The following is a 26,852-nucleotide window of genomic DNA, read 5'->3' as shown; positions in this document are numbered from 1 at the left end:
ACACAGAAATACTGACATGAATGATGAGATGAAGTCAGTCATATCTTGATAAAGCCAGAGTATGTAAATTCTTTGTTTGTATCCATTTGAAATTCCAAAAGATAGACGGATAAGTGATTAAAAAACAAAAATAGAAAAATATGACACAAAAGTGATTTGCCATTATGTGAGGGTTTTCTCATGCAACCTGCTCACTAACTGTATGCTTTTAGATGAAAAAGATTTTCCTTGACCAGCTGGTTCAATGGTTGTAACATAATTGCTGTAAGGAAGTATTTTGTTGCAATGTAAAAGTCATGGCTTTGTTTTTCAACAGAATATCCTCAACACTGGAAAATTCTGCAGGAAAAGTTTGTGGGTCTTTTCTGAAAAAAAGAACTCTGCGAAATTTATGCATGAGTGGATGCAAAACAGAATTAACATACTGTGGCCCAACTGTATCTCCCAGCACTCATGCTTTGTCAATTTAAATCTAAAAGTGAGGCTTCTTGTAATTTTACAACAGTTATTCCCTCATCAAAAAATTTTGAAAATTGAACTGCACAGCCTACAGCTGTTCTAGACATTCATGACATAAAAGCTTACGTATTAAGCAAGAGTACTAAAAACGATTGCGACATTTTAATAGTTTCACTTTCCCACAGGATGATTGCTTGAATTACATAGTAACAAAGTTTCAATCATGTTCTGTGTGCCTGAGGGTATTTTCCAGATGTTGATACAGTTGCCTGGATTCTTTTTGAAATAATGGTATGAATAAGCTAGAAACGATATTCAACGAAAAATTATTGGAAATTCAACTGTCATTTGGCAAGTTTTTGAATCGAAAACTTTCATCTCAAAGGAAAAGTTAGACACAATCTGATTGTCTGTTTCCAGATTTCCACAGCCTTGACTAACAATAGTTTGAAAGTTAATTTGCACTAGCCTATCTAAGTCTTGAACGGTATTATAAAATGGCAAAAATTTACAATATTCTGCATGCGAAATTTTCAGTTTTATTAAATGTCAACACCAGCAAGTCTATGCGTCTTTTGCGTGAAACTGTATGATAGACGTGTTTTGAAATCTTTGACTGTTGGAATCCTTTGTGTTCTGCAGTTTGTGAAAGCTGCATCAAAAATCAATGCAAAATATTGTTGAGTTAAATTATGTTTGGGCCCCATACTGTTTCATATATGCCATCATTCAAACCTGTAGTCATACACAATGGTGCTCATTAAAGTAAACTTGAAAGAACACTTTTCCTTTTTCAAAATGTTTCTATATTTTTCAGTTGGTATGGTAACCAACGCTTCATAATTCCTACTTATTTTGTATTGATGGTGAAATTATCAGCCTTTTCACACAACTTTTCAATATGGAAAACACCTTTGAGACAAAAAAAACGTGACTGATTAGGACTTAGCAGTCAGTCTGGATTTAAAACTTGAAGGTTGGTTGGGTAAAATATTTGAAAGACAGTCGCTATAATATTTGCTCATGAAAGACTCCATCTGATGGCCTTTTATCACTGATGATTATACGTCAATCACCTGAACAGAGTAATATTATGCACATCCGATAACGGTTTTCATGCTATGTACCTGAATGTGAGATAACGCTTCATTGTACACTTTGAATAATATCGCATACAAATATTGGGAAGTCTTACACACTCAAAAGCACCATGTGACGGAACTTAAGAGTATAAAATTGCAAATGTATACATCCACATTACAAGATATTACGATCATATGACTGTTGAGTGACTGTAACATTACTTTCAATTTGATGATTTCTTTTCATCTACGAGTGTTACCTGCCACATACTGTAGCTCTGTAATGCCGATTCAGGTTTTTTTTTGTTAAAGTTGTTATATGCTGAATAAAAGAGAAAGTTAGGTGGGTAAAAATCAATAAAATACATTGTTAAATTTTTGGAAGCTGTTCATTTCTGTAGTTGATATGCAATAGTAATGTTGATGATTTTAATTCATAGGTAGTCTGGAAAACCTAATACTATGGTGCAAAGTATTTTTAATGAGCTGTGGAAGTTTCCTAAACTTGTCTGTAAAGGATGGCTGCAGCAAATTTGGAATGCTTAATGTTTAACTAAGAGACAGAATTGACTATCCAGCCAGACTGACCGTACTGCCGAAAAAACCCACTGGGAAAGTCGTAAAACTCTTGATTGCAAATGTGAAAAGAGATAATGACAGCCTCTGCACATCATTATTGAGGTGGAAATGGAACTATTACAGAAAAACAGTCACTTGTCCCTCGTTGCTACTAATGCCAACTGCTCCTTTAATGATCACCTGTATCGAAACGCTGTCCACACGGTCAGAGAGAATCCTATTTCCAATTGTCTGACAGGTGTGTAATCATCAGTTTTGAATCACCATCACAGGAAATTGCACGGCCACTTATGACTCAGTTTTAGAATGTAACTGGAGAGCAGTCAGAAAATACAAGCACAGCGCAATTGCCTTTCAGCTGAATAGCACTTGTTTCTCAGAAAATACTTCAGCGGTTACAGTTTACCAGTGACAATCGAGGCATACAAATTCAAATAGCGACTATAAAGAAGTACATTTGCTGTTCAGATTCAACTAGGCATATGTATCTTAAAAGTTTGCAACTTGCAAATATTTAGTCAGTATAGATGAAATACCCTTAGATCAGCTGTTCCATTAATCAGTGCTGGGTATAAATGTCGCTTTCAATATCAGTTTTCAGCTACAATATGGAATATAGATTACATTTAATTCATGGAAAACTGATCAATTAGGCATGATTTTGCAAAATCTTTCAAATCTTACATCGTACTTGTCTGCCAGGTCAACTTCTTGTGTTGAGTCATTTTGAAACATACAGACAAAAATCAAGTTTTCACCATCTTGATTTTTCGAAATTTGTTCAAAACTTAGTTTTCTTACACAGGTTTAACACTGAGTGTGCAGGCAGCCATGTCAAACTTTGAATACGTTCTCTGGTAAATTTGATGTTGGACTTTCGTTCTACCTGAGAAGATAGATTATTAGAAATTCCCTGCTTATAAAATCAAGTTAAACACAATGAATAATGACAATGTTAGCACTCGGATGACACATACAAAGATCAGTGGACAAAACTTTACGATACAAACAGAACAGTTTTCCTTGGGCCTCTTGTCCTGTCCCATATAAATATCCCTTTCCCCTCGAGTAAAAGCTAGGCTTACTTTCAACAACATCTAATTTTTCAAATTTCAACTGCAAGTAAGCTTCCCAACTGTGAAGGTGTGACCTGAAATATCTCGGGAAAAGGAAAATTAAGTTATTAACTCACAAGTTGAACACGTACAAACAAAAGTACAGAGGAGTGATCAAGGTGAGCCATTGATAATTTGTTGCTATTCACAGAATAACAATTGACATTATCTACTTTCATTTTTGCTAATTAGGACAGGAAATCCATTAACTTGCTCTCCAGGGGTAGACATTATGTGTCATAGTTCAACAAAATCAAATTATTCCTGAACCAGTATATTACATTTTCAAACAGGAAGAAATATTGAGATCTCCATGGCAACATTCAAAATGAATGATTATGACCCAGAGTTTACTCCCTTGATGAAACTCTGATACCATCAAATCTTTCAGCTTGGAACGGTCATACTTGTAATCGAGGCTCTGTGGACAAGAAATACTCAGATAGACAACTCGCATTTGTTCGTCTGTCAGTTGGAATACAATTGATCTTACCGCTCTAGCTGTCTCTGTCTCTCTGTCTGTCCGTCTTTCCCAGTGTGATCTGTCTCTCTCACCCTCCCCCCACCCCCTTCCTCTCTCTCTCTCTCTCTCTCTCTCTCTCTCTCTCTCTCTCTCTCTCTCTCTCTCTCTCTCTCTCTCTCTCTCTCTCTCTCTCTGTGCCAAAGCTTTAATACACATACTCTGGAGTTAAATTCTTTGGAAATCTTGAAATTGGGAGAAAAGAGAAGCCAGGAAATTGTGTGATTTTAAAACATTTGCATAAATTAACACTCTTGTTAATCACAAAACTTACAACTGCTTGACAAGCTAAAAGGTGAACCTAACAAATAATCTTTAGTGAACAAATTAATAAAATTGAATGAATATTTGCAAAAAAGTGATTTTGAGCAAAATACGCTGTGTTGGGTGCAGCGAGGTTTAAGTAACAGAAAGACTCAAAATAATTTGTGATAACTGAACCAGGCATAATCAATTATTAAATGAATTTACAGGACTTTTAGTTTAACAGATATCCTGTTGGGGTCAAATCAGGAATAAGAAAATGAAGCATAACCTGTCCATCACGTTATATTTTAACAGAATTGACCATTTGAAGATTCCATTATACTTCTGATACTCATCTTGTTGAGATATACATACCGGTACACACAGAGAACTTAATGATTTGACCTGACACTTTGTTCATGTCTGTCATAGAAGTGCGTGTCACTAATCATTTGTATAACTTGATATTTATGCAAATTTTGCATAATATAGAGTTCATTTTCTGCTGATTTTGAATAATTTAACATGCAACTCGAAAGAATTTACAAAAGTGAAGAAATGTTTGACTGATGGAATGTCATGCACCCATCATACATCACATGTTCTACTGGTCGACATGTCTTCGAAGTTTTTTTGAAACAAAAAGACACGTCTGTCTTTCCTTGTTGGAACTGATTATCATCAGAAATGAGTTGACTGGACAGGATATTAAATACAATGTCATTTGATGTCAATCATGCAGTTTCTTCATTACCAACACAATTCGTGCATACACATATGTAATAGAATAGAAATAATATCAAATTGACAATATTTCAAGTCGACAGTAATTATTCCGTCAATGATAAAAAAGCTGACAAGTGAATGGTAATAACTATGGAATACCATTAGGACTGGGTTACTCTTAATATTCATAACTGGTTATAGATCGTATCATGGTTTGAATATTGGGAAAATACATAAGCTTGCAATACACTTCATGAACACAATTCAGTCTTATTGCTAATTAAGGTTTGGTATTGATACCGTAGGTCAATGGTGTTCTGTTGTCCCCAGTAAGATTACATATGACAGCGGGGTTGAAGCCCAGCAATAAGGTACAATTTACCTTGGTACTGGCCTTAACAAAAACACTACTATTACTACACGCTTCAAGCGTATCATGTTGGTTGATATATTGTAGCCCACGTCAGCACAGTGGTAGACAGCCTCCTCTGGTTCATCAATAATATATCCTTCGACATTTGAAAGATTGACAACCATTCCAGTGTGACAACAGTACACTGTCCTAACTGTCACAGATTTTGACAAAAATGTGATAGTACAATTTGACAATCACAATATCTTAAAAGTGAATCATACTGATGATACAGAATGAACCAATTCATGTACAGGATTGAATTAAGCAGATCTGAATGTAACTCTTAATCTGTATTTTCCTCTGACAAAATTCCATGTGCATTGTACAACAGCTTACCAAAAAGATTAATCTGGGAAAACTGACATTTTTGTCATCCGATCAACCACATCTTTTGTAGGTTTGGTTTTATTGAAATTTGTCATCAGCTTATCCCATAAAAGTGTGCATGTTAAATGTATTCAGCGGTAAATTTACCTCCTTGTGATCATGTTCCACAGTACATACTATGCCTGCAGATATCTACAGACATTTCCCCAAGATTAAGCCAACAGCAACGTTTACACAAATTCTGAAGCATTTTGACAAATTCAGTTGGTGGTATGATTATGTATCATGTGGTTATAATTTCACGGGATCTCACCCCTTCACCACAATGGTTTGGCCCAATCCTATTGACATCATTTCAAATACCCAAGTTGGATCTCAACACAGAGAACTAGATAATAAATCTCTAGCAAGCTTGAATATGTGGATAACATATCTTGATCAAATTGAATTTCAAAATGAAAGCAAGCCAAGGTTTCTTGGCTTTATCTCCATGTGAAAGCTTTTATCCAGCCTTTGCGAGAGGTAAAATATCAAAATCCTCGAAGCAGAAAACTGAATTAAGTTAAAATGCAACACACATTTTCTTTTTTAAGTCAGAGTACCAGTACATGCTGTTTTTGTTATTACATTACTAAGTTACCTTGACCATTTGAACACACAAAGTAATTAAATTAGATGCATTGTAATAGTTAGTTAACCTTGAGTTAAGAAATAAAAGCTTTACTTTGTTTACAGTGTTTTTTCTGCCCTTGGGTAACATTACTATACTGTAGGTTTCTTGTTGAACACCCTGAAGTGATATGTTGAAACATCTTGGATTCAGTGTACAAAACAATCTGTGTTTGGATTTTTGTGTAATTTTTAAGTCGTCTTCTGACAACGCTGATATTGAACACCTACTGATATCCATGACACTTCTATCAATATTTCAAATTCACGTTAATACTGACAGGATTGTTACATGGGATGTTGATATTTCAAAAACAGAAAATGGCATTTAGAATTCTGTCATTTCATGTAATCCTGGCATTTGACGGATTGAGAAACAAATTACATGTGAATGAAATTTGTGGGACGTGGTTTGAAATCCAAGCCAACGACATATTGGATTTATATTTGACAGGTAAATTTTATCCCTGAGAGAAAGCAGATAAGTAAGCTGTATATGGCTGACAAGGATGCCAAGATTTGAACTCAAGAAATTCATTTTAACTGTAAAACACATCTGGTTTGTCACAGTAAAGGTTTTTTAAGAAGCTCATACATCTCTATAGAAAGAGTATTTTGAAATACTGTATTTACATTTGCTAATTAATACAAAATAAACAAGAATCACTTGACTTCCCGCTGATTTGTGCTCAGTGACAAATACCTGGACTCACAATGGCAAGAGTAAATATCAATACTTAAATTTTCAAGCCGCCTTGCAGTAATATGATTGTTGCCAATGGATACAATGGACCCAAAATATTGCTATTAATGACATTTGGCTGTCCTACTTATGAAGAGAATTCAGAACACCTGAGTGATGTCATCATCACTCCATCTTTATACATTGCTTTCTTTTCAATACTACACTGACATTTTGTTTGTTTTTCAAGTTTGATTGGTAAAAATGTCCATGAACATCATGTTGATGCCTTTATAATTCTCGAGACATTGTGCAACCCTGTCCATTGATAAATTTATTTTATGTAGTATAAAACATTTGTAACATTGATTTACAAGAAGACAGACTGCAGCTCGACAAAGAGCATTATTTTTGGTATGTTTTTTGCGAACTCAATTGCAAAACAAATTATGATGGCACATATGGCATGAAAGATTTGTTGCAATCATGTACTGTACTGCTGTATGTGCCTGTGATTTAATTAACATCACCTTGGGGGTCCAATTTACCCAGCTGTAAAAAGGTCTGTAATTGATGTGTAATTGCAGGAAAATGGCTAATTTGTCTCCATAAAGTCAGCGGTATTCACAAAGAGCAAGAGATATTTCAGTGAGTTTCAAATTTGCCAAGGTATGGCATGCCGACTGAAAGAGTAAAGTCATTAGGTTGTGCCTGCTTGTTAGTTGACTTAATGAGGCATGAAAAACATCAGGACTTAAAACCACCTACTGGATATATATTTCATTCAATGTTGTAAGAATTTGAGTGAAGTTCACCGGCATTGTTTACCAGATATTTATCAAACAGAGGAAATCATGATAGGAAAAAGTAAAACACAAAAATTTCTGAATGTTTGCAAGCGCGTGTGTTTACAAGTTTACCACTTTTGGATCAGATCACAGGAGAACTTGTGCACGTGTAGCAGGTACTGCTATGGCAATCAGGGTTAGCCATATTTGAATACATTCAAATGAACCTAAATCAAAATTGACAATCATGGCTTTTGAGAAATGCTTGTATCCAGCAACCCTTTATTAAGGTGGAACTGCATGTTGCCAAACAGTTTTTTTCAAAGCTATATTTCTCATCAAAGATGACAAGAAAACCCCTCATACTATATATTTTCAAAAAGCAGAGAATCTAAAGTTTAGTATGGTAGCAATAGTTTACTCAATGATAAAAAATGTAAGAGCTTTATTGCCAAACAAAATAGTCGTTTTGTTTTTTAAAGAACATAATGTGAAAATTTCAGAAAATTTGACCCGACCAGAGTGGAGTTAATTTCTTTGGAAATTTTGAAATTGGGAAAAAAAAGGAGCTAGAAAATCGGGTGATATTAATACTTATTTATCACGCAACTAACGACTGCTTTCAGGCTATTAGGGTGAACCCAACCATTATTTTGATCTTTGCTTAACAAATTAATTAAAGTTTAATGAATATTTGCAAAAAAGTGATTTTTGAGCAAAATACACTGAGTTGGGTGCAGCACCCCCAAGCAGTTAAGAACTTAGAAGGACAAATACTGATTATTTCAACAACAGGAAGATAAACCGGTTTGAGTCAGAAAGTAGAAATGTATAGAGCGTTACTCTTTAAATGTAAATATACTATCAAAACATCAAACTTTCATCACAGATTAGCTGTTGGCTGTTTACACTTGGTTTGTAATAATAGCCTTATTTGCAATGTGTCAAATCCATGTCTTGTTAGTTTCCTCAATTTACTTTGTTATTCTTACTCATGCATTTTAAGTTACATTTATCCTTGGACCGAACTTTCGTTTAAATGGTGTTTGTACCGGTATAGTTTCAACAGAAAGTCAAGATAGATATGATTCTACAATCTAAAACCACAGGAACATCAATCAGCTTTACTGTCCATGTAAGTCATGCGAACAAAACTATCAAAGCTGAACTCAGCATGTTCATTACTTTATTAACTGTAGAAAATGACCGTAGCCTGTATTAAGTTGAAATCATTTATTTTAATCATGGATTTTGTTTCTTGTTTGTGGTAGGCAGGATGGTGGGTCACCAGAAGGTTTAAGGGGAACAGGCATAGTACAATTTTTAGTCTTGTATTAACACATTTCTTTCTGACGACCTGTTTTATGCGAAGGAAAGAGAGCTCAGGGTATTTCAGTAAATGTTGGATTGGTGACAGTAATTAATGAAAGAATACCCCACAATGATTTTCAGGACAAGCATGTTTATTTTACATGGCCTGTGCTAGGAAAACATTTAGGTCAAAGAGATCACAAACATGTGTGCAACATGTCAATATCACTTTCCACTGAGAACACTGTGGTTTATGCCACAATGGAGGCTATTTCTGCCCGCCACTCAAGCCTGAATCACACAATGCATGACTGCTGCAAATGCCTTGTATCATTGTTGTCAGGGACTTACTGACTTTTTCAGTTGCATATTCATCACAGAGTTGTATAATGACAGACATATGTGTCACTATGAATTGACTGGTGATGTACCAGCCATGATTGTATCGATCATATGGAGGACTATCCATATCCCGGCACTGCTACCCGTAAAGAAATTTCACAATTTGCACTTTGGGAATTTTACACTATAAGTACAATCAATCAATCAAACAATCAATCAATAAATTGATCGATCAAATGAGTTTGTAGAGTGCCAAACTGAATAAGACTGTACCAATCAATCAATCAGCATAGCAGATGTCACAGTGGCAATGAATTAAATAAAATTATTCCTTTTAGTTCCATCATCCAACTGTGTTTCCAATTGTGGTGGAAGGATATACGCTATACGTAGATGAAGGGATCCACAACGGCAATCAATGGTTTCTCTGTTTGTTCGGAGAAAACATATCGCTTTGAGGTTTTGTCATTATAAATCTCATCTTAACATATCAATTTGCTGACTAACTGAAAAGATCATATAACTACAGTCATGAATAATATTTAATGTCAACTGGTGATGAAGGTTGTATCACTGCAATTTGTCTTGTGTAATATGTTTCCTGGGGACATTTACATTTTAAGATCTATACAAACAATCAACCCAATCATTTGGGTCAGATTGCATTTCAATATTTCCTGCTATCTGTTAACATTAATTTGGGTTCCTGAAAGCAATCTTGTTAAATCGTCCATCACGTCATGCTGTGCAATCATCTCCGTCTAATTTGCTCTTTTGACAAAACAAAAAAGAACTTCATTAACGCTAATCTACAAACCTTCCCACTTATCTCCTGGATGATGAGAGTCAGGTCAGATCAAATAATACTTTTTTAAGGAAAATGGCCGCTATATGGTGTACGCAAGATATCATAGATTTGTGTTGGTTTCACTGAATCACTGTAGTGTCGGTGGCCGGGCCCTGGGGAGATATGTGATCCATACTCTACTGTTCTGCGTGGTTGATCATTCACACATCTGATTCACATGAATGGCCAGACTGCTATTACAATATGAAAACAGTCAGTATGATTACGTCTGCTGCTAAAATGGTAGCTTCTGCCATGCAAAAGTAAATTTTCCATGATAGAGTTACTTGCCAGATATCTCTTTACAGATTGTCCACACTTCAAGTGTTTAACGGAAAGAAAAATAACTATGAATCAAGATGATCTATAATTTACTTCACAAGATGTCTTTCAATAAGAAAATGTCACGTAAAACTGTTTTCTCCGACCAACTTTTCACATCCTCACTTAAAGTAGAAAGGGTCAACCTGAGCTGCTTCTTAATCCATCTAAGCCACTTAATCTGGTTGGCTCATAAGTGAAAACATTATTCTCTTTGTACAATTTATGAGAGTAATGCATGGCAAATGACTATTACAAAACTCTGAATTAAAATACAGATGAGGTAAGTGAAATATACATGTACAAACTCTGGCAGTAAATGTTAAATCTGTTCATTACTTCGTGGCAATACAAAGACATGCACATGCCACTTTCTCTCATTGCAGGAAGCTGCCTGTGTTGATAATAGGTGGATGGACAATTTAACCCATACCTAAATGGACTTCGTGATCTTATCACACAAGATAGCCATCAAGTAAGATTTACTCTTGATAATGCAGTACCTGTAGAAAGTATGTTGGATTTTAAACTACCATTTGAAAAGTTTGGGAGCACAAGTGATAATATATTAGTACATGGATACGGAAGGAGACTGACAACTTATTATTTTTACATTTATCATTGTCAGTATTTTAATATTGTCTAGCCTTGACATTGGCTTTTTTATCATATTTCAAATTGCAACACGCTGTTCAAGAGAAATCAAAACTTAGACTAGTGACTGAGAGCATTGTTTGTTTTGACTACAAAATTTACCAGCTGTCGTTACAATCCCCTGAAGGGGCACTGTGATAGCCACAGTGGAATCTTGTTGACTCATCATGAAATATTATTTTGTCTGCATGGTCAGATACCTACAAAACAGAATAGTTGGAAATTTCTGCAGATAAAAAACTGGACAACCTGTTACTGTCTGTCCTAAGTTGCAAATATCCACTCATCATGTCACAAAGCATTTGAATTAATAGCTTGTAACAGACTGATACAACAGCACATGGAAACATTTCGACAGCTCTGCAAATCCTTACTTCCAAGATTTACCGATCCAATCAATAATTACCGCACAAATCTATAAAATTAACTGCATAGAGGATCTGACAAAAGTTCATCCAGGGACAGTCCCTCGGCAGGAATGTCAAACTTACCCAAGGCTGTATGCATTTTACAACCTTCACATTTGAAGTTGATTGTATAACTGATTCCATTCCATGTTTGCTGCAATTAATCATTCTAAACGAGGTATGAGATAAGATAGGGTTACAAGATGGCAGGCATGAACTGTTAGTCAATTTTCAAATATCTAGTCACTCTGCACGACGTCTCTGACATTTTCTTGCCTTCTGGAAGCGGATAAATCACTGATTAAGCATGAGGAATGATGAATGCTTTTTCCTTGTGCTCAATCAGGCCTTCTATTAAAGTTTCTGATGTTTATACTATCTGTAACAATGCTTCGATGACTTTTTGATTTGGAATTTCTCTGCCTATCTGTGCCAGACTGGTTGCATGTCTTGAGACACTTTATCAAATTTCACAGTAAGATTCAACCTTTGAATAACACAGCCATGACAAAAGACAAAGCATTGAACATTGCAAGATCATTGTGGTATAATACCTCCCTGGACGAGACTGAATGTTTAAAGTTAATCTTTTTTCAGCAAATATCCTCTTTGACGTTTGAAATTATTAAAAAATTCCTAAATGATTTCTTGCACCATTAACATGGCTTTTAATGCATGTTAATACCCAGATGGCTTTTGCACTTGAAAAGTTTACTTTTGAATGTATTCAAAATGTGCAGTTTAGTTCTGGAGACATGCCATTTTGTAATGAGCTTAACATTTTTCTTTTACTATGTGGTATTGAAATAATAATTTACAGGAAGTGTATATCAACTATCAACTATGAGTCAATTTACACATCATATATGTGACAAGTTGTTTAAAACCACAGACTCAATTGATGTTTCCTCTAAATCAAGAAAAGCCATGGCAATCCCTCGGCCTCCCAGGTTTGCCAAAATTTAATGAAACGCAAACCAAAACATCCTGTCCAGTGATATGGCCAAACCTTATCATATGTGTGAACCTGAGGAAGGAAGGGGCACACATCTGTCTCAACAAAGTAAATTTTACTCCTGCTCTTTCAACTTTCTGACAAGTATAACTCACCATAATTTCTCTGGTATCTGCACTCAAGCATTTGAAGGCTCAATGTACCTAGGATAATTGTTATCATCTGCCATCTAAAACTAGCAGTACAAATACACATAGATTTATAAAGTAACAATCAAAACCATTAAAAAAATTCAGCATATGATTGATGGTGCAACTGCAAATGATGAGTTCATGTAAAAAGAATACAATATTGAACATACATAATCTTAAATCTGCATTAATAGAGCATGTCTGTTGGTTTGCATAATATTAACAGACTCAACATTACAACTGAATATTTCAACGGATTCATAAACCAATCATTTATTCAATGTTTCAGTAATAAGTTATTCCTTTAAATTTCAATTGTTAATGTATATCCAGAAGGAAAATGTATTTTCCAGTTCTGAAAGAAAGAGATAGCTCTGGCTTTCCATAATGAAATAGAACTTGGTATAGAATTCATTGATCAGAAAAGTGTGCATAACACACAATACATCAACAGCTCATGTCTTCCAACCGCAAGTGTCAAAAGATGTTTACATCTAATTGATGACGCTGCTCTCTCTTTGCCAAGGCACAAGTACATGGACAGCTGGCAATTCCTAATTGGAGATCAAAAATCTTTTCTTGTCCTGAAGAAAAATTCAAACTGTCTGACAGAAAAACACTGCATTGCTGAGGAAAATATCAACACACTTTGACATTTCAATAATGAGTTGTTTCTCAGCTACTCGGTCCCGGCAAAATCTAGAAATAGCTGTGTAGAGTACTTGCACATCTCTTATACTTTATGAAAAATATCCCAGTTTGCTGTTTCTGACATAGACAGCAATCATACAGAGATGGATGATAAATTCTAAAGAGTATGCAAAAAATCAATCACTCCTTAGAAGACATTCTTGAGAAGCAATCACATCCTCACAACCACCTTGGGATACTGTTTCAATTCTGCTGTGGCAATATCACTTGGCCTTACTTTGAAGGACATGTTGTCATATTGAATTTAATACCAAATTGAACATTTTTTATAGTCAAAGGTATTACCCTGACTCCATATTCACATTGCTATAAATTTACATGTGTGGAAAGATACCAAGGTCTCTTGTGAGGTAAGTTACAGATATAGATGTGTATAAGTAATAACCTGCTTGGCTCACAGTGCTTGTCGTTGAGTTAAAAGCATATTTTTCAAGTGAGCTGTACATTTTTCAAAGGATTTTGTAACACATTGCTCTGTGAGCAGAAAGCTGGAAGTACTTACCAGAGTGCAGGAAAAAAGGGGGAAACAGAAAATGTATTTATAATTACCGTACACATGTATGCATATCTCAGTCAGCAGAGTTCAATATATGTAAAATTATCATGCATCTAATTCCATCAATTTTGCATCTATCTAATTCTAGCCATTTATGTAACACTATCTAATTCTATCAATCTCTTTTATCTCTATAGAACATGGCATCTGATTGGTACGTCTGTTTCAATTTTGTTTTCAATGTTTCTCTTCTGGCATAGTGAACCACGGGTCCCACCCTTGACGAAAATGGAAATCATGATTTCAACTTGATTGAGCATTCCACTGGGACCTGCTCAAAGGATGAGGTACAGCAACACACACAAAGATATTTGGACTATGTCTAACATAAACTGTACTTTAACTCATCAAGCACTCCATTATTATGTCATATTCCAAGAAACAAATTCACCACAGCTGCGTCATTAGTCACTTCATGGACCCTACACTTATACTGTGCAATGCCCATGTGGGCAGGATGCTATAGGTAAACTAAAATATCAACAGTTGGATCAAGGCTCAATAAAGCAAATCAGTACTACATAAATAGTATTATTTATTTTGTTTAAATGCAAAATACAGGCTAAGTGTGTGATAAGATGGTTTCCATTTCTGCTAGTAACTGCTGATGATCTAACACAGATGGTCAGATGGATTATATCTGGTAAGAATTTTAAACTATGTTTGTCGTGTTTCCACAGAAAGCCGGCATTTACATCTACCATACAACTGACTCAATGGCTTAATTTGTTCACCTTTTTTGGAGATACACATCAAAGATGTGTAATCATCAGGACAGTAATTGCCACAGAAGAATGTCAGTTTTTACATCGTAAATGATGTAAACTGCCATGTTAGTCAGAATCTATACATATTAATAGCCTTAGGCATATTCTTAAAGAATAAATTACTAACAGGCTATTTGTCTTCAAGTTGGAAATCTCAGAAAAGTTATATGACAGTTTGTCAACACACACATATAATCATAATATGTGCAAGTTGGTGTGTTTGATTGAATAATGATTTTACAAACCAAACATGAAAAAACTGTCACTTTGACAATTAAATCATCTTTATTTCTAACTAGACTGTTAAATTATAATTGTCCAGTTTCCTACAGCTATTGAAATTTCAAGCAATTTCTTAAGCCCAGCATGATAATTCAGTATCTTTCCCATGTACAGAAACTCAAAATCCACGCACAAACAGGCATATACAATGTGACATGCTCAAACTGGGCACATGATACCTCTGGGATGATTCTGCCCCCAATGGCTTTCCACCAAGGTCATGAAATAATAGCAAACAGTGGGATTTCAATTTTGAAATACTGTACCACAGAGATCATACAGATCATTACTGATATTTTTTACGATATGGACAGAGATAGACGAACAGCTATCTCGGGGAATATGATTTCTCTCTGGTACCATTGATTTCTAACCAAATGTATGGAAGTAAGATAATAAGATAAAAAGATGGCATCCGAAGCGTATCAAGATCTATTGATCAACCGACTCATGACATTTAAAAGTCATTATCTTGCAAAGTTTTTTTCCAGTGATCAGATACCTTGTAATCCGAGGAATGGAAAGCAGCTCCCAGAATGCTCTCATCTCCATGATTAAAATACCATGTCCAGGGATAAAAATTATCATGGAATTCTTTCATGAAAAGTGATGGCTTGTTCGTGTACCAAGTTATCAGAAATTTTCATTAGTCAGAAAGTTTGGCTCTGCACTTTATCTTAAAATATCCGTGGAGGTATTGAGTGTTGTATCAGTTGATGTTTTTGACTTGCATTTTGCTCAAAGCTTCAAGAAAATGATTGAATATGGGTGTTCCAGCTGCCTTGGCGTTATCAAGTTCTATTGAGGATTTCATTTCATTTCAGTCCGTATGTGTGACTTTTGTGTCAAGATATCATTTTTCTCTGATACATATATCCAGCTATGTACACAGTGAAATATCAAGCAAGATACATTTGAAAATGAAATAAATGGAGCCAGCTTTATTTGTACTAAAGCTGTATCATTTACAGATCAACTGAGCTGTACGATAAATGTTTGCATGCAGCATATTTGAGGATAGGCTCAACTACGCGTATTAAGCTATTTTTCTGGCTCTGTATTATTATTTCAAATAAACGTGTATTTATCTTTGTAAGGTTATATTACATCAATATCAGATACCGTAATATCAGCTGAGACATATATATGCCACTAGAATTACATTGAATTGGAAGGACCTGACATTAACTTTTTCTGCTTCTTTATTACACTTTCACATACGGTAGTTTGGAAACTGCTTTAACACATTTCACATGTTATTCAGAAACTTGATTCGATGTAGCTATCTTCTTCTCCATTGACCATGACATTGACCATGACATGAGAAATTTCATTTTTCATTATTTCTATAAATACAGTTTCTTGTTTAACTGCAAAACTATAGAGTCCAGCTGCTAAGAATTTGACTTGCCAATACAGATCATGTGTGTGTCTTATGTTACATACTATCATCAAAATCTGAATTTTTGTCTGGAATAGATTTCATTTGCCAATAATTGCATCACATATTGTACAGGTAAAAAAATATGTTGTGTTTTCAAAATCCCTCTGTTATATTTCCACATACTTTGGAGAAATGTTTATGATTTCTTGAGCAAAAACAAAACCACCGGTATGTTGTGAGACGCTATTATTCTTGACTCTAATGTTCCAGCTCCATTTCTGCTACTTTTGTATGTTGATTGTCATCCAGGGTAAAAAGTACGTTGAAGCGGTATTTGCAAGTGCTTACAGAAACAAAGACGAGCCTGTGTGTAATCATAGTATCTAACTCCTTATCTCATATCACTATGTACTGGAGAAAATGAATTTGACCAAAGCCTAATACGTATCATTATCGAAAATATTTTAATGTTTAATAGGGCATACCACACACATGCAAATTAAAAGCTCTTTTCACTGATATTTCACGTCATCTACTATTTCACCTTCTGCCTAATAGGGCTCATTATGACTGTCTCATTGGTCTTTTCCCTCCCTGTGTGATCAAAGGTTTCCTTGCTTGTAGGAGTCGATCAAAACCAGAACATGTTGTTCTCAGCAAATACTTCAGAACTGATAATGTAAGTTTAACAGTGAAGGACGCACATTTACCAACCACTTAAATGTAATAGAAGTTAGGTTATGTTGTCATTGTGGAATATAATTCCAAAGAAATACCAGACCATCAGCATATTCTTTCCCTTTGCATCATGTATTGCAGGATTATCCAGTCATTAAACATTTACGCAACTAACCACATTCAATGCTGATCATGTTGTCTTAGCATCAGTCAACTGTGCTTATATCAAACTTTGATAGTATTGTTCTCTGTTGTTTAACCTTTTCACTACCATGGTTTGGCCCAAACCTATTGTTATCAGTCTTGATTATGGACCTTAACAAGGTAATTGGGGTGAACAGGACATTCAAATTCAAGACTTCAACCTCTACGAGGGGAACGGTGGTTACAGGATTGCTCAAATGAGGGAGTGACCATGAGATAATGAGAAGGGTGATAAAACATAAAAACTTCATTTGTAAAAATTGTTTGCAACCCTTTCAGCTAAGCTTGAATGCCAACAATATTTCCATGACATAGAAACTGGAAAAGTGTGGAGTTCTGGGTAAAGTGAGCATGCTCAGTCCAACTCTAAAAATACACTGAGTCATGACATGCAAAAGAAAATCTTTGTAATTATCTCGATCACACCCTACCAATGATCTAATGATCCATCACTTTACGAGAATTGACATTCACTATCATGATTTTCTTAATACACTGATCAAAACTGATGCATACACTGCAGTATTTCAAATTGGATTAATTTTTAGGCTCACTTATTCATGTCAACGTTCGCTGACAAATTTTATATCACAATGGAGCAAATGAAATTCCTTGAAGAAGTCTTTGATGACTCCATATTGGTCATAGGACAATATAAGATATAATTATTGTTTTCAGTGGTAATGTTCCATCTGTATAGCTGGCTGAACAGGAAAAAACTTACAATTTAAAAGTGATCTGCTAAAATGGGCAAGAGGAGATAACTTACAGTTTTTTGTTTGCTGACAATTGCATACCAGGTGTACAGTAATAAGCCAGATGTAATTTATCAGGGCAGGTATTACTTTGCTAATGAGGGCAACTCTTCAAATTAACCTGCTATGATGCCTGGTTGTCCTGTGCTGACATTACAGGCGAGGTGCCTGGAAACAGGGCACCCAAATTTAATGTATTCAGCTATATAGCAAGCCATACTGAGTTCAGACACTAACAAAATGTAAATTTTATTGAAATTCAAAGAGTAATAAATAAGATATCAAATTTAGCTTGAAAAAATATCTTTTTTATTTAATAGTTTAATATATGACATTATCCCAGACACTATATATTACTTTTTATTTGTTCTGAATCCCATGTATGTAGTAACAAACAGCCACCCCTATAGCCTATATATAATTCTTCATGCATGCTATGTATGCATAATTGGCGATGACTGCACCGCTTTTTGGGGCTAGGCTGTATACAAGTTGCTCAACATTGCTAGTAAGACTCACATGTGTCTGACACCCAGTGAGTGGTTTAAATCACATAGATTCTCAGAAGGCCTTTACATCACAAGGCCAGTACCACCACAGAAATCTGTTATAACTCCGCGGTACAACCATTTGTCAGTTTCTACAAATCTGGAGATCCCACCAGACGACAAAGAGATAAACAGCCTACAGTTCATTTTTCACACATGCTTACCAGACACTTTTGTTCTTGTCAAAAACAATTTGTCCTCGTTGTAAACCATCAATTACATGATGGTTTGGCCTTTCTAGACACAAATTACATGACTGCTAAGACCTAATCTTGTTTATAATATGCTGACACAGGATAGAAAAAATTACATAAGAGACCTCTGTTTTGAACACAATTCTAAACAATTTTGACCTTTTTTGTGTAAATTAAACAGTTTGACCTTTCATTACAGTCTGTTTCTTTATGGCAATTCGCTTTAGTTTACAATAAGGAACATATTTTTATGGTTATGTTTCCAGTGTAGAAGTTTGTACATTGCTGTTCTCTGAGGGCAAACATATCACACGGTGAAAAGAAAATCCATGATTCAAGAGTACTGTTTAACGATGTTATCATTTTAAAAAATTTTGTACATATTTTAATAGTTTAAATTAAAAGATAAAAAATTCATCAAAGTATGATCACTATACATCAGTAAAAAATTGCAAGGCACAAGTTTTCTTAAAAATCTTTCCAAAGTTTTCTTTACTAAACATCCAAGGCACTTGCACAAAAATAGAATCAGCAATTCTTGTATTTTTCCCCAAAGCTAGTTGACTCATTCTTGGAGGAATATGTAGCATTTGAATATTCATAATCAAGGAACCACTCACTTCAATACACCCACAGGCATCAGCCTTACCACAAGGCTTTGTTTGAATCATATATTCTAGCCTTAGGATCAGTAATCCGTAAAGGTCAGATTATCGTAGCTTGTTTTGTCAAGTAGGCCTTCATTTCAAATAAACAACACATCCTTAAAAGGATATATATCCTTGTATACATTTGGCATTTCTGAAAACATTTTGTAAAAAACTTTGGCAAGCTGTAGGAGGAGAAGATACCATTCCAATTAAACAATATTTGAAGACATATTGGCTCATTTGGCTGGTATAATTCTTTTATCTTGTCTAGTCGAAAAAAGAAGCAATTAAATATCCAACATAGGCCAAGAAACTTTGAAATACAGAGGTTATGCTGGCCATTTGAATTTGGAATATGTGATTTTTAGGATTGACAAGTAAACGAACTGTAAAACGTAACAGACGAGAATCATTTTGCAATATTGTTACTCCATATTCTGTATATCATACGTCATATTAAAATCATATCTTGTTTCCATAAAAAGAAGACAAGTACTAGAAGTACAAAACTTTTGCTCACAAAATAGAAATTTAACATGTTTTGTGTAAACAATGAGACATTTGGTGATGTACTATAACATACATCAAAGAGAACATGCATAAAGAGATCTGAATTACTTGTTTATGAAGAGAATCTGAAATCATATCTCAGTAAAATATCTATGACAAACTCAAGTTTCGTATAACTTTGTTTGATTTTAAAGTAAAAGTGTTCAAACAGACTTTTCGTAATAAACTTCCAATTACCTGAATTTATGGCTAATTCAGATTTAAACATTGGCTTTTAGAATTTTATTTGACTTTAAACTTTACAACATATGTGAACCCAATTTTTAATGACACAGTTTTTAATGACTTCAGTACATTAAAAACTGAGTTTTGGTAGATGAAAGGCCAAGGTTTACATCTCAGATTTCTCATTAGAATCACAGCTGTTCCCTTCCATGTCTTTTCCTGATAACCATCTTATCTATTTGGTGTCATCATCAAGTTATTCATCGCAAATACACTGAGATATTTTTAATGTAAATACAGACACTGTCCAGCAACTGGCTTGGTCAGTTTGGCCACTCATTGGTAAAAATATTGAAATCAATTTTTTTCCACATTGAAGAATGAATGAGTTTGCATGCACAAACAAACTTAACCTTGCCCCTTCAAGTTCAATTCCTTGTACAATGAGTACAAGTGTGTACATTCTATTAGGTTTAATTCTGATGAAACTGGGATTCATTAGGTGGTTCATGTTTGTGTTGCCTACCACTGGCATTTGATCTGAATTTTAATTTTCACAGCAAGTCACGTACCAGCTGTCTCAAATCATTAATTCCTTTTCAAATACACAGTGAGTGAATCCATGACTTTTACAAGAGTCCGGTTATCATAAACAGCCATAAAGCCAAAACAAGGTTAGAGTGTGAAGTGGCAGCTCCAAGCTAATACAACACGCACAACATGTCATGGTGAGTCAAAGAACAGACCCAAAGTTGGCAGGGGCATCCCTTATGTCTGTGAACTTTGATAGATGACCCTTAGAGAGACCCGTGGTGTTAGCCCTAACACTCTGGAAACAAATGTTTTGAAATGAGCTGGGTCGATCACTGAGATAAACACACATTAGAGTTGGACAAGAAAAGTCTGCAGTTGTGGTAAGTGGAGCAGCCACAATACAGTGGAAGAAAAACCTAAGTCTGATAGACCCTCACAGGGGAAGTATCAATCGTGCATGGAAAAAATGTGTTTTTATATTGACTCCTTGACCTTATAATAAGGCACCTGTGCTCTGATCTAAAGTATCCAGTCATGTGCTGACGTCATGCTAAGCTTGAGATGGATAGCAGGTCATGTTTTTTCTCCATTTTAATGGACACAGATGGCACTCACAACTTTCCCTTCTCCTCAGAAACTATCTCTCTTTTGTTTGACACTGAAAATAAATATGTACATCTTAAAGTGACAGTAATGGCCATTACATTCTACCAGATGTGCCCTAAATTAACAGGAACAACGTCCACGTCCATTTTTTGGATACAGATTATACTGCTTGTGAGATGGAGGTACCAGTAGGCAGGTCAGCAGGGATGGGGAAAAGGGAGGGGATTGAACTGTGGAGGCTGACAAGTTAGAGGGGAGTGAGGGGAAGAGGGAGGGGGTTTGAACTGTACGTCACATACCTGGAATGCAGAAGCACACGGAGCATCCTTTACTGTCCTTGATGAAACCACGATCACAATCCAGGTCACACTCAAATGCACTGCAATCTGTAGGAAAGAATGAACAGTGATATTAGAGTAGAAAGCGTACACAAATGGGAAAATATTCATAGTCTACTGATAGCTTTCACAATATATAATACTTTTCTGATCTACCGGTATCACTTGTGTGGGCTCATGAGCTCATTTTTGAAACTCGTGGAATAAATGAAGATTTTGTGAAAATAATAAAGTCAATTTTTCCCAATCAACACAGGGATGTAGCCATGATTGAAAATTTCAAGTGTTGGTAAATTATCCATGAACTGTTACCATACATATGATGTAGTGTACCAAATTTTGCACCATGATACCTGATCTCTATATATAGGATAAAGCCCGAGTACGAGGGCTCTTCTGGTATATAAAGTCCAACCCAACGATAAAATGTCGAGGCCGATGGCCGAGACATTTTATCGTAGGGTTGGACTTTATACACCAGAAGAGCCCGAGTACGAGGGTTTTATCCGACTTAAAAACTATCGCCCCTAACTGATATATTTTCGTTTTCAATGTGTTTACGTCAACCGTCCCCTTTGTCAATGTAACATGTTTAGGATATGAATTAAAACTTTTATTTGTGAAATAGCCTTCCAATGTAATGGAACATCCTACAAATGCCCTAGGGCACATTAGTTTATGTTTGTACCACCGCAGATTTTGTGTTGCAGCTGGTTTCCGCTGTGTTACCAAATTTGAATATTAGGGAAAAAACGTACCAGATGTCTACAGAATATGACATGTTCACTTTTGATTGGACAGTACTTTACTACGGCGCTGTCATTCGTTTCTGGAATTTGGTGACCAAGGCTTTACGAGTAAATAAAACACCCTGAATTGAGCACTCTGATTGGTCAATCAACAGTAGATAGTTTTTAATCCTAATTGCAAAACGGCAAGGTTTAAAGTTTCCCTGAGGAAAAGTTTGAGCTTCGTACATACAATGTCGAGGGCTGTATATAACTGCTTCAAGGAATTATACACTGTCGTCGGAACTGCGCTCAAAGGTTGTGTGGGACCAATATGACCAATGCTATATCCATGGTACAATTGTGATTGATGAAAGTTATATCTTTTCTGTCATAATCTACTTTTTTTAATTTAAATGTTGCAGCTATGATGATGAGATGCATCTAGATATCAAGCACAAAATAAATTGTAAACAAGAAACTCACACAGGCACAGTTCCGAGACAGTTTCCCTTTAAGTTTAAGTGTGTAAACTTAATGCTCCAATCACAGTTACGAGTGGAGTGATACGTACCGGCCGCCGCGTAATATGCATAGTACGCGGCGGCCGGTACGTATCACTCCACTCGTAACTGTGGCTCCAATACTAAAAGCCATGTCAATGCAAAACACGCGCACACACACACATACACACACACACATAAACGTAATATTTTCAGAGATCTTCTCACAAGAAGAAAGAATCGCCTCATTGGCCATGCAGTCTACTAAAATAAAACATATAGACCAAGTACAAAATACTAATAGACACTAAGTTTGGCCATCAACAATACAGATGTCATTTACAAAGTTTATATTTAACTGACAGAAGACGTTTTGCTTTGAAAATTGTTGATTCACAGGAATCTGTCAATTTACTTTACCTTCTAAAGTGTAACAGCATCATTTCATCAATATATGGATACATGATAATTTTTATTTCCCCATCAAATCCGTGAGGATATCGTCTCATGTCCGTACTAAAAACTGACATTTTCAAAAGTCTCCAGACTAAGATTTCATGACTCAGATTCAATCAAAAACTTCATCCATAAAAGCTTCAGTTATCAATTGATGATAAGGAAGAAGTAAATCCCGCCGGCGGCAATTTTTCTTCTCAATATGGCATCTCGTAAAAGCTACAGAGATGATTGTTTCCAAGCTGGCCAATTTTGCCAGAAGGCAGTGAACAGCAGGGATACCATTCAGAAATACTCGTTATCTTCAGCATTGAAGACAGTATAGGTTTGAAATTGAGGGCAGGGATTCCTGTCTTGATTGGGACTGACACATAAATTTTAACAGTTTTTTTCAATCCACTGAGGTGTGCAGGATTGTCAGAGGTGATGTTGCATCGCAAATTGTACACTGAAGGTAGTATATGCGCCTTGAAAGTGAGTGATTTAAACTTTTGCTCAAACTTCCCTCAATGAAACTTTCAAATATTCTCTTACCAAATCAATAAAATTCAGGGGTCACTGTGCAAAGTTTGGAACTACAGCGATACAAATTACTCAACATTTTGCTTATCTGAAATTCAAAATGGCCACCATCCCTGTGTTAACTCTATGGATAAAGTAAATATAAAATTTACAGTTTTCAAAAAACTAAGACAATGAAAGTTTTTCTTTCTCCAAGAGCTTTAAAATGAGCCCCAACAAGTGGTAGATCAGAAAAGAATTGTAGAAATTTGAGAGTCCAAATATCTGTCCCCGAAGCACATTCTACCTTAACCCTTTGAGTGCTGTATTTTTTCCCACCAAAATTTTAGTGCAACATTTTACCAATTTTTATGAACTTTTCTTTGATTTTTTTGATAATTTTGGACCAAATGAACACAATATTTCATTGGCCACAGTTTTTTATCAAAATTTTGGCAAAACTGTAACAAAAATTGACCAAAGTATATTTTATAAGGGCGACAAAAATTGACTTTGGCACTCAAAGGGTTAAAAACATCAATGCTATCTTTGCAGTAAATGCTTCACTGAATATCATTAGTTTTGCCCTCTCGGCAAGCTGAGTTAATTCAAAGTGGTCTTCGTACATAATGCTTCAACATCATACACTCATTATAATTGTCTCAAAAGAAATGTCATGGCAGCGTGTACTGCTGGGTATATCAAAATACAGAAAAAAAATGATTTCAAGTCTTCACATAGCATACAATCCAGAACGACGCATGATGTTATCAGTTTGCAATAGAATGTAAAGGTCAAGATTTAAAACGGGGTCGGCCAGAGATCAAATAATGTAATTGTGCATGATATGATGACTGCGGCAAAAAATGCTGACTTAGCAATTTTGATGCAGCATACTTCCTTAATAGATGAAAGTATACTCGATCTGACAGTAATCGAGCAACAACAGTGAAAGTGAAATGCTCCACCTTACTTCATCTAACATCTTGGTTGTTCTTGGGCTAGCAATAAAATAAAATAATTTCAACTGAATTTGTAATTATCTCTGGTACTTATCTGCTATACTGGATTGACAATGACAGCTGACCCTTGACATACATGTAGGATCTGGGCAAAATCCAATCAATTAGGCAGGCTTTTACATAGTTTTAGCTGGCTTTTTCTTTACTCAGTATTATTTTCAGTCAAAAATACCCACTCTGAGAGCAAAACACATATAACTATAACTGAATTGTGATTAACTCACAGTCATGTGGAATGAAAAACTTCACAAAAGTATGCAATTCTGAAATTTCAAAAATCAGATCACTCCTCCCAGGTCTATCTTCTTTTCCAGCTCCTTTCCTATGAAAAGTGTTTTTCAGATCTTTGATATAGGATTTTTTTTGAAAATTACTCAAAACTTGTTTTTATTAGCACAATGATATTATTGTTGTTGTAACTATTATGTAATCTACATACATATAAATTTTAAACTCAAGTGTGTTAATGCTAGCTGCCATGCAGATATTTTTGTTCATGGCAAAGCTGAAGCACATTTCTCATGACAATTTTTATTATTTCTGTGGAAAGAAATATTCGCCCATCATTTGAAATATTAAGCTGAGGAAAAATTCAACATGCAGAAATTAATAGTGTACAGAAACATCTCAAGATGCCACTCCTGATATCATTCCAATATACACTGAAAAATTTTTGTAAAATTTTGTTGTGCCTTGGTGAAAGTTGAAAACAAAAAGCTTGTGTTCAGTGGTGGATGACTTGTGGAAATGAGAAACAACAGACCTCAAGGGGCCAAAGAGATCATTGCTGAGGAATGATGAAACCTCCATATTATAAAAGTGTATTTTCAAACTTTCACAAACCCAGGCAAAAGCAAAATCCATCATGACATGATGGCTGCCTCATGGCTGAGTCAAAACATAATCTAGCCACAAAGACAGAATTCAGAATATTCTGCATGTAGAGATGTGAACAGGCTGAGTTACTCATGAGATATGGTCTTTACCGTGGCATCTTATAATAAGACTTCACTGAAAGGAAGTTGGATCCCATTATATTTCAACCTCTAAGCCCATAATGGCCATCCTTTTTCAGTCTCATTATAAGGTCTGCAACAAGCTCTATCATTCACACCATTTTGGAAATGCTAGCTAGAGAAAGTAATCTTGTACTCATGAGTCTAGTCTTACTGCAGGTCCATACACTGAAAGTCACTCAAAATTTCAAGGACTTAAATTGCGAGGACTTTTTCAGCAATTTTTCAAGGACATTTCAGGGGTCCAATATACCATTTTTCAGGTATCATTTTTAAAACAAATCACTTTTATATATGACACTACACATCATCTTTAAAATATCATGACCAATTATTTCATGATTTTCAAAATTCTGGATAGCTCATCAATTTTCCAGGACTATCTAGGACTCAATTTTATTTCAAGGACTTTCAAATGACTTTCCAAGAGGCTTTATTATAAAATTCAAGGGCTTTCCAAGAGAGTCTGGCAATTTATTTTTCATAAGAACTGAAAAAAAACAGGCTGATTAGAGTTTGAGATACAATTTAAGAATTTTAGTGTTTGTATTAAATCCCTAATCACAGGTTATGGATTGTAAAATGTATCTTCCAGATACAATTTAAGAATTTTAGTGTTTGTATTAAATCCCTAATCACAGGTTATGGATTGTAAAATGTATCTTCCATCAAAATTGTCAGACTTAAACACATTATTTAAAGTGCAGTTTATCGTACAAGTGTCCCAGTGAAAAGCTCCACTGTTGGAGTTCACTGGAAAAAAAATTATAGGATCGCTGCAGGCATACAGCACTCTAAAATTAAATTTAAAGAAAACTGACAGGCTAAAGAAAATTGCTATTTTCATTGACACAGATTTGTCAAATGTTGTGTCCTCCCATTACAAGTGAAAAGGGAGAAATCTACAGATATGCATTCTAATCTGTTATGTAACATATTGCAGACTACAGATTGGCAATTTCAAATACCAAATAATAAGGTAGTGGTTATGACTGTAGCATTAAAGAGAGTATCTCTCACTACAATTAATAGCAAAAAATATATAAAA

At 35.2% G+C, this 26,852-nt stretch overlaps 1 protein-coding gene across 1 annotated transcript in view; it reads right to left on the bottom strand.

The window, feature by feature from the left end:
- The window catches only part of LOC139121228 (uncharacterized), a 109,785-nt gene that overhangs the window by 62,152 nt on the left and 20,781 nt on the right, over nt 1-26,852 (bottom strand). The window contains exon 2 of the mRNA XM_070685933.1: nt 21,540-21,626. Within this exon, the coding sequence (XP_070542034.1) occupies nt 21,540-21,626 (87 nt within the window). The remainder of the gene's footprint in view (nt 1-21,539; nt 21,627-26,852) is intronic.

The sequence above is a fragment of the Ptychodera flava genome, chromosome 21 (genome assembly GCF_041260155.1).
Source record: "Ptychodera flava strain L36383 chromosome 21, AS_Pfla_20210202, whole genome shotgun sequence".
Classification (NCBI taxonomy): domain Eukaryota; kingdom Metazoa; phylum Hemichordata; class Enteropneusta; family Ptychoderidae; genus Ptychodera; species Ptychodera flava.
This window is presented reverse-complemented; position numbering and strand designations above follow the sequence as displayed.